The 10641-nt window shown below is 37.4% G+C and overlaps 1 protein-coding gene across 1 annotated transcript in view; it reads right to left on the reverse strand.

Annotated features, from left to right (window-relative positions):
* Nucleotides 1-425: 425 nt before the first annotated feature.
* angpt1 (angiopoietin 1) overlaps nucleotides 426-10641 on the reverse strand; it is a 69346-nt gene continuing 59130 nt past the window's right edge. The window contains exons 8-9 of the mRNA XM_084130583.1: nucleotides 4139-4269; nucleotides 426-1089 (exon numbers count right to left, since the gene is read on the reverse strand). Of these exons, the coding sequence (XP_083986709.1) occupies nucleotides 926-1089; nucleotides 4139-4269 (295 nt within the window). The 3' untranslated portion in view covers nucleotides 426-925. The remainder of the gene's footprint in view (nucleotides 1090-4138; nucleotides 4270-10641) is intronic.

Raw genomic sequence — 10641 nt, forward strand, 5'->3', positions numbered from 1 at the left:
TATATATATATATATATATATATATGAAGAGTTCAGATGCAAAAGCCTCTAAGTGCTATCTGAAATTTTTTTCTAGAATGATCATTTTTATAAAGCTCGTATATTTAAGTTCAATCATTTCACTTAAATGGCAGTGCAAATTACCTATTAATAGTCATTTAAGTGAAATGATTGAACTTAAACATACAAGCTTTATAAAAATGATCATTCTAGAAGAAAATTTCAGATGGCACTTAGAGGCTTTTGCATCTGATCTCTTCATATATATATATATATTTATTTTTAATGAAAAGCAAGGCAAAACTACTAAGTAAGAATATGTTTTTTGCAGGCTGGAGGACGGCTGTGCTATTCTTTGCTGAAAATGTTCCTTGTAAATAGCACTGTAAGTCACCTTTAATGCATGCTATGGTTTTCTTCACTTTGACAGGAATAATGTACAAAATTAAAAAGTAATAATATACTGGGATAAAAAAGAGCATAAAAATGTGAAGTAAAGTATCATAACCCAAATATAACTGTGCAACACGTTTGTATAAAACATGAATAGGTCCTTTTAGGATATTGAAGGACATTCAAGCTGCTTTAAATTCAGGTTTGAAGGCCAGACGACCGCAGGGCGACGCACTTCCATCAAAGGTGATGTGTCTGCATTAAAACAGTCCACCGGTCCTGAGTGACAAGTCAATGGCACTTGAATTCATACCTCTGATATTTAAAAATAAAAGCCGAGCCAAGTCCGCTCCTGCCCTAAATTCCCAGGGAGTTTTCCATCTCTCCATGAAGGTGTCAGGACAGCCTCGTATTCACAGGATTCCTGTTTCAATGAGTGTTATCTCAAACTAATGCTGCATTATACGCAGGGCAATGTCACGGGCCGAGGAAATAACACTTTTCTGAAGCTTTTGGGGTTATTTGTGGAGGACTACGAGAAGTCGGCCGGTCGGATCATCATGACAGTGGATCGGAGAGAGTAACTCGGGCCTTTAAAATAGTGCCACTTGATTCCATTGAATTTTCCGACGTGTTGTCCTTGTCTGTAGTAAACGCCGTTCAGGTTGGATGGACCGCAGGCATCGTACCACCATCCTAACACACACACATTTACAATCGTTAATGCAGTTCTGTAGCAAATTATGAATCTTGCTTTCCAGTGCAAATATCTAAACATTGTTAAATCAAGATGCATTTACTGGAGATGCAAAATGACTGAAGATATATATATATGTATATATATAGAAATAAAGGGAGTTTGTGCTTTAAACAAGAACACGTATCTGTCAGTGGAGTCAGAGAAAGAAACTTAATTTAAAAGGGAAAACGAGATTATTTTTCTGACTTTTTTTTTTAAGCATAAAGTCACTTAATTTTGATTATTTATCTCCCGAAACAAGACTTGTCATTTTGCTAATCAATTAAATCTTGATTTAAGAATGTTTCGATATTTTTAATGCAAAACCAGACAAAATTGAGTAAGATCATATGTTTATCTGTGTATGCGTTCAATATCACAATATCCTGAAAGAAAGCTAACATGCAATATGATATAAATCATTTAACAAGTCCTTTTCTCATAAAGATACAACCACATCACATAAAAAGCCACTGTTGTCAAGGACAAATTTGCAATGCAATACAGTGGAAAAAACAACAACTATGAGAAAAGTATGAGACGCAACACAATCAATCCAAAATCACAGCCAATCAGAAGAGAGTGTGGGCGGAGCCTCTCTGCAAGCGCACTGCACTCACATCCAAATCAATCTAAAGTCACAGCCAATCAGAAGAGCTTGTGGGCGGAGTTTCTCTGTAAGAACACTGCACTCACAACTAAATAATTCTGAAATCACAGCCAATCAGAAGAGTGTGTGGGCGGAGTCTCTCTGCAAGTTCACTGCACTCACAGCCAAATGGGGGAAAAAAAATCTATTTTTCTGACTCCACTAACAGATATTTGTTCTTGTGTTAAGCACAAACTCACTTATTAGAAAACAATACTAAATATCTGACGTAATTTTGCTTCTCCAGTAAATGTATCTTGATTTAAGAATGTTTAGATACCTGTACTGGAAAACAGGACAAAAATACAGAGTAAGAACATCATGTTTTGCACTCATCTGGCCTTCAATTAGACACGTACACGCAACATGTGTCCACATGGTGCCCATTTTAGCACGTCTCTTTCTCATGAAGGACTTGAGGTTCACTTCACAGGCTCAAATGCCAGAGAGATCTGTGCCATTTTACCAGCCGCCCGCGAGCCAACATCGCTGCTCTTCGTCACGACTCTCACTGACACAGTAAACTGACTGGATGCTGATTCTACTTATTCCTCATCTCATTATCTGGGCGAGTGCCTCGCTGTGTTTTATAGGCTTGTTAACCACACTGCATAACAAGAAATGAGGCAACAGAATGATAAAAGTTTGATTTCATGATATAAACCAGAACTGGAACCAATATATCTTTCATTAAAGCACTTACGCTACAGAATTTAAAGGGTTCTGCTTTTGAGGCATTTCCGCTCTGTTTTTTCATTACAAACTCATTAAAAATCTTTCACCGCGACACTACTCTTTTTTATTATTTGCATTGCACAAATCCCCTTGCATATACAGCGTATTTATGCATGTCACCCTGCTATAAGTCTCATATTTATTCTCATCCTGATATTAAATATCTCAGAGATGAATCACTGTCAGGGCCCCGTTTAGATATTGGCCACCAAGGACGGAGAAGGTGATGGCAGATTCGGGTGGACAGGATCTCTCTCAGTGCCTGCTTTATTAAATGATTCACAGTGATCTGATACCTAAAGGCTTCCAGTATGAAAAGCATAAGCTGTCGGTGGTCTGAATCCACGAGGAGAGACTACGCGAGTCCTCAAAGACCTCATTACTACGTGCTCAAAGCTTTATGCAGTTCCTCTGCCAAAACGAGAGCATGAGGAGTACACAGACACACACTGTGTTTAGACTGGATCCCACTGTCTGCACACTTCACAAAGTTTATGTAGAGAGTGTCATTATACTAGCCATTTACGTAGGTTATGTGAAAAAAAAGAAGAATGATTTATGACGCTCGGGTCCATTAGTGGTTCTTAACTCTTTCCCCACCATTGACAAGTTGTTCCGGTAATACGTGTTTTCAATGTTACACTGCAAAACATGCTTTTCTTACTTAGTATTTTTGTCTTGTTTCCAGTCCAAATATCTAAAAATACTTACATCAAGATGCATTTACTAGATGAGTAAAAGGCCATAAGATGTTATGTCTTGTTTTATGGGGAAATAAATCCAAATTAAGTGAGTTTGTGCTTAAAACAAGCAAAATGATCTGCCAATGGGGTAAGAAAAATAATCTTGTTTCTGTTTGATTTACAGTAAAGTCTGTTTTGACTTATTGGCAATTAATTTAGCTTTTTTTAAGCAGCAACTCACTTAATTTTTATTTATTACCCTAAAAAACAAGACATAATATCTTATGGCATTTTACTAATCTAGTAAAAGCATCTCGATTTGAGAATTTTTAGATATTTGGACTGCAAACAAGACAAAAATACTAAGTAAGAAAGGCTTTTTTTGCAGGCTGTTGCGCATCCCAAATCACAGCCAATCAGAAGAGAGTGTGGGCGGAGTCTCTCTGTAAACACACCGCACTCACAACCAAATCAATCCAAAATCACAGCCAATCAGAAGGCTCTGTTTTTTCTTTTGATATATTGACTGTTTACATATTCATACAACAAAATATTATGGGGACCATATGATCGAAAATACTGGTGGGGAAAGAGTTAAACATGAGCAAAGTTTTGCAGATGTGAATGGAACTCAAACACACTGTTACTGAGTGATCGGTGTATTTCGACTCCTGAACAAATGTCTTATGAGTCAGTTCTTTTCAGTGAATCAAAAACATACAGTGTGTAACTTTCAATTCCCACACTAATGACTGTTACGGACCAGTTGTTATTAATGAATCAAAAGCAATACAGCATGACAAGTACATTTTGATTACTAAATTCTCCAGTTGTATTTATTCGGCACTAATGTCAGCCTCTTCCTGAGAATCATGGGTAACTGCAAAAGGAACAAGATTGGTTTGCAATAGATGTTTAAATGAGAAGTGTGTGTCTCACCGCCGCTGAGCATCAGCGCACACTTGCATGTGCAGTTGTCATTGTCGGTGTCTTTAGTGCTGAAGTCAGTGCCGTGGATCGCCAAACTGCTCTGCCGGCCAGCAGTCCCACTGTGGCTCTTCAGGAACAACCTAAGACAGAGAGAGAGAGAGAGAGAGAGAGAGAGAGAGAGAGAGAGAGAGAGAGAGAGAGAGAGAGAGAGAGAGAGAGAGAGACTTTTAAACAAGGAGGCCTTGGATTTACTGCCAGAAACATCCATGAGTGATTTACGCAGAATTCCTTCACACTCATGACCCACGTTTCCATTCTTGAGAGTTAGCATTTTTCCCATGTTCATCTTTAGTGTGTAATGTTGCTGTTTGAGGATGAAAAAGCTCCAGTTCTTCTTTATATCAGTGTCAGTGTTTCTGAACTCCTGAAACGCCTCCATTGTAGTCTTGAATTTCTTCCGGGAACGAACACGTCACAATATTCCTCATTTAAATAATTAATACGCAGAATAAAGGGGCGGGGCCTGGTTGAGTTAGTTAGTAGTGTGTTAAACTGGCGGTTATGGTAAGGGGCGGGACATTTCCCAAACACACTCGAAGCGCTCGACCAATCACAACACACTGCTCCAGCCGACCAATCAGAGCACAGTGTGCTTTTCAGAAGGAGGGGCTTCATAGAGACAGGAAGTAAACAGAGCGTTACTGACAGACTGGGAAGAGAGGAGCTGCAACAATGGAGAATATGAGGAGAATAATCAACATTCAAGCAGGAAAACCTGTTCTAAAAGGGCATAAAAAAGGCATTGGCTGGGAAAGCCCACACCGTATAATCCAGAAACCACACAGAGCGTGTAACTCAACTCCATCCATCCACACTTGAGGATTTTAACCACAAATTCACAACCTTCACTTAATGCAGGCTTGGGTTCAAACGCTTAATTGTATGCAGCATTGACGCCCAGAGTTTGGTGGTTAAAGGACGGCCTTTGATTTTCCCATCTTGCTTCATTGTGTCACCAATAGTTCTGCCCAAGGTCTTAACCTGAGGTTTATTACCCCTCCGACTATTTTTTTTATATTTTATTTTTATCCAAAGTGTCATTCTCTGAGCCAAAAAATTAAACTGCATAGGCATGCCAGCAATGAAAGGAACACCAAATGAAACATGTACAGCCCCACAAAATCATTTCCTGAAAGTCATCGCCACAAATAAGATCAGACAGTAGAGATTGAGCTTTATAAATCTCCTCTAAGATGAATCTTGGAAAGAGACTTGTATTGGAAAATGTATTGTATTTTAGGGATGTCCGAAGAGGCAACAGGCTTTAGAGGCCAAGTGTGTGATTCTCGCTCTTATTGTTAAGTGGGATTTTTTGTTCCTCACACTTCATCCATCTCATAGACGTTCTTGTTACACACTGCCTAATCACTTTAAAGCCACCCACATCAAATAATGCTGCAAGCATCGTTCGGTGACATCATGCTCATTAAGATGAAGTGCATTGTTGCGGTCTCGAAACCAAGATTAATGGACTGGTTGTTCGTGGTTTCTGCGTATGATCGATGTATTCTGTTCTTCGCTGACAGGCTATATATTTTTACATCCTATATTAAGACACGAGTGCAATACTGATTGTTCAGAAAGAAAGCATTCTTCACTTTCTGTCATACAAAATGTCAAACTTGTCAACACTCAGATTTTGAGAGGAAATAAACTCCTCGGGATTTGAACAGCCGATGCAAACATGTTGCTGCATAATTTGACTTGTATCTCTGCATATAGTGCTTGAAGGGGTGGTATAATACCCTTTTCACAAGATGTAAAATCAGTCTCTGATGTCCCGAGAGTGTGTGTGTGAAGTTTTAGCTCAAAATACCCCACAGATATTTTTATATAGCATGTTAAAGTCGTCACTTTTTGATGGTGAGCAAAAACGCACCGTTTTGTGTCTGTCCCTTTAAATGTAAATGAGCTGCTGCTCCCGGCACAGGGGGCGGAGCTTCAAGAGCTTGCACTCACACGAGCTTGTGTCCTTTTACCTCACACACACATGCACTGAACATTTCAAACACTTTCAGCCTTTTATGTTCAAACCGGAGTCAGACAATGATGGAGAGACTCTAGAAGAAGTGACAACATGTAGAAGCAACAGGACATTTCTGAATGGTTAGTTGATTAATTTATGTAGCTGATGTGTAGTTATCTTCTAGTCACTGATTAGCATATTCTGTCATGATAATCTATAAATCGTGTTCAGGGGGCGGGTTTATGTAAATTCTAGGGTTAGTGATGTCACTAACCCGGGAGGAAGCTCGTGTAGTCTCTACCAGCCGTTTGTTGTAGTCCTTAAAAAGCGATTTCTGTAAAAGCAAATATCTCCCTTTGCTTTGAACTTTGAGTGTTGTAACTTTGCAGATGTTGTTTATGCTCAAACAGCAACATTACACACTAACTAAAGTTAGAAAAGTCAAATCATATTCAACCGCCCCTTTAATATAATTTTCACTTCTTCATAGGGGGCAGATACCACATTTTAATATTTTTTTATTAATTTAAATTATTATTATTATTATTATTTTTTTTTTACATTATTGTTTATTAACATTAAATTAACATTAAAATAAGACCTGGCACAAAATGCACAAAAAAGAAAAACAAAAGGTGACAATACTAAATGCTTAATATACATTAAGATTGTGACAAGTGTGCAGTAAAACACTGATACTGGCTAAAATATGATCATTCTTTCTAAAATCAATCTTTGTCTCATGCAGTGATGCACATCATAAACCATCTAAATGTGAGCTATAAATTAAATTTGATTGATGCATACCAATCAATTGTTTTGTGGTCAGTAAGACTTTTAAATGTTTTTGAAAGTCGTCTCTTCTGCTCTCCAAAGCTGCATTTATTTGATCAAAAATACAGTTAAAAACTGAAATATTATTACAATGTAAAATAACCATTTTCTATGTAATATATTGTAAAGTGTAATTTATGATCAAAGCTGAATTTTCAGCATCATTACTCCAGTGTCACATGATCCTTCAGAAATCATTATAATATGATGATTTAAAGATCAAGAAACATTTATGATTATTATCAATGTTGAAAACAGTTGAGGAAACCGTGATATAGATATATAGATAGATATTTATTTATATATATTTCAAAAATATATATTTTTGAAACTGAAATCTTTTGTAATATTATAAATGTCTTTACTGTCACTTTTGATCAATTTCCACACACACCCCACACCACTACTAAACCCACCCATGCGTATCATATGCACATAAAAACTAATTTTCGCGTATGCAGGATAAACACAATGTGTGCTATAGAGACGCATTCAGTGTGACAGGGTTATAGACTAGTTGCACTAACGCTGCTGTGTGTCACGATGTGGTCTTTGTTTCAGTCTGAGCTCAAACATCTGTACGGTCAACAGAACACAGTTCATCTAGACTTCTTCTCGCCAGCCTTAATGAACTTTTGCTGAATCACTCCAAGCCTTTACTAGGAAAAGCTGTGATGAAAACCGAGATTTATTTGGTGTTGCACAACAGCCCAGGGGAAGCGTTCGGTCTTTTTATTTTCCTAATGTGAAATGATCGCAGTTCTGTAGCGTTCCTCACCGGATGATGTTTACGCAGAGTAAAGGAGGATGTATGGATGTGTTTTTCAAGCTGAAATCTACATTTCTTGAATGAAATGAAGTGTTCGTCAGATGAACATGCTCCACAAACCTAAACTGTTGTTCGGCAACACAGACTAAAAGCATTTGTGGTTAAAAAGTATATAAATGTTTATTTTTTAAAATAAAATGTCCGCTGGTTTGTCTAGATAAGACTCTTATTCCTCGGCTGGATCGTGTCGAGACTTTGAAGCTGCACTGAAACTCACATCTGGACCCGTTGGACCCCATTGAAGTCACTATATGGAGAAAAATCCTGGAATGTTTTCCTTAATGTCTTTTCGACTGAAGAAAGAAAGACATGGATGGCGTTGGGGAGAGTAAATTATCAGGAAATTATCATTCTGAAGTGAAATAATCCTTTAAAGAAACCACCTGGCAATGTGATCTGGGTGTAACATAGTTTTTGTCGTCTTTTTTGGGGGCGTAAGAATTATTTTTTCATCAAATCCTTTTATCATTTATCACAGCCTGGTCTGTCTTGAGTATGCTGGTCACATGATTTGTTTAAAAAAAATTGTGATTAATTAGTCAGCCTGACCTAAATCCAACATGGCTGCCAGTGGTGCAGGACATTCAGATTTTGAGATAAGTAAATATATATTAAACTTACTTTTCTTTTGAAAAAATAATACTAACACTGCTAACATTAATTATGAACATTGTCTTAAGGTGCTGAAAAAGAAAAAAGAAAAAAAAAAGTCACAAAGTAACAACAACAATATCAATATAAAAAAGAAAAATAATTAAAATAGGGTGATAGCTTTAGTGGAGAGCCTGGCTAAAATGACAAACAAAACAAAAAACTAACCTGCACTTAGCTAACTAAACTAACTAAATTACCTGGAGAAAGATAATCCAGAAACCCTGCATCACAAAATCCTGAGCTCACTTACTCAGAAACAACTCAATATAAACCAACACATGATTCTGGGAAGGAGGAGGAAAGAATCATCTCATGGAAGGAAGTCTCTCTTCTCAACAGTTCCTGTGCTGCTTAAATCTCTGATAATATCTATTATAGCCTATAATATATACTCATAAATATACACTCACCTAAAGGATTATTAGGAACACCATACTAATACTGTGTTTGACCGCCTTTCGCCTTCAGAACTGCCTTAATTCTACGTGGCATTGATTCAACAAGGTGCTGAAAGCATTCTTTAGAAATGTTGGCCCATATTGATAGGATAGCATCTTGCAGTTGATGGAGATTTGTGGGATGCACATCCAGGGCACGAAGCTCCCGTTCCACCACATCCCAAAGATGCTCTATTGGGTTGAGATCTGGTGACTGTGGGGGCCATTTTAGTACAGGGAACTCATTGTCATGTTCAAGAAACCAATTTGAAATGATTCGAGCTTAAATACACTTTATGGGTCACGTTGTCTGTTGAAGCGAGGCAAATGGGAGACATTAAGAGCAAATTTAAGAGCTTGAAATGTACATTTGAATTGTATTCTGTGATCATCCAGTAGGCTGATCGTTGTGAACTTAGATTGTAACTCAAAAATGTCTGAAATGCATTTATTAATTGATTGGTTTATGTAAAACACGCACAATAACGCAGTATATTGGTGCCAGACAGTTTATGAGCACTAAAGCGCACAATATATAAGGACACATCAGAGCAGATAAACCTTCGCTTTGACAAATTAAATATGTAGTTATTTAAATGTGGCAAGAACGAATTGTAGGCTATTTATTAAAATGAGAGCTATATAGGCTACAATTACCATTGCAGTGCCTGAAATTAGCTTACAATTAAATGGGTGTGATTAAGTAGGCCTATGTTTATGAAAGATTCTGTCAATTGTCTGTCTGGGCTATACAGGACAGTTTTATTTTAAAAGTCAAAACTGGCCTTGTGTTGTCTTTGTACACTTCCTAAACGATGTAATATTTCAGTAGCCTAGGACTATTTGAAAATGTGAATTCTTGTTCACTAGAGCCCGAAGACTCTAAAGTCTACTGTATAATTATATTCCATCTGTCAGCCCCGTGGCGCGTGCGGCAGAACTCTGTGGATGACGTTGCACATGCGCTTTTCTCCCTCTTGAGAGTTAGTCTTGCGTGCCAAACTACTCCAACAGAATAAATATATAACGGCATTCTAATAAATACTGTATCAGGAATTACAACCGTGTCGACAAAACCTTAACAATAATCTCAGATCCTTAAACATCGCACGTTCCACTTATGTCTGTATTTGTGTCTATTTGTGCACTTTCTGACGTGTCACTGTGCCACTGTATATCGTGTACAACTCCACATTTGATCATTAAATAGCGCAAACAACAAAAGCTATGAACAGAGGGAAAGACATTGATACACATACACACACACACACACACACACACACACACAGAGAGAGAGAGAGAGAGAGAGACTGCAAAGGACACATAGAAAAAAGAGAGAGTAAAATACCATTAAACGGTCGTTTCTTGAGACATGCTGGGATAATAAGATGTGTTTGTGGCTGTAGCTTGGCACTGTGATTATAAGTTCACGAAGTTGCACTTTTTTTTTTTAAATCAAATTTTGGCATTTTCGTTCGCGCCCCCTAATTAATGAGCATCACGTAAATAAGCTTCGCGCGGAAAATAGCCACATTCGCGGTAAAACATTTGCTGCAAATAAATAAATGGAAATTTATTTAATGGCTTAGTGTAAACTGATTCGAGTAGTAGCCTATTAATTTTCCCCTTAAATATATGTGATGACAATAGCCTTTATAAAATTAATGACACCAAATGTAATTTTTGCCATATTTATACATCAATGAACAAAATATATTCTCCTAAGTTGAAA

Source organism: Abramis brama (genome assembly GCF_963993115.1).
Source record: "Abramis brama genome assembly, chromosome: 12".
Lineage (NCBI taxonomy): Eukaryota > Metazoa > Chordata > Actinopteri > Cypriniformes > Leuciscidae > Abramis > Abramis brama.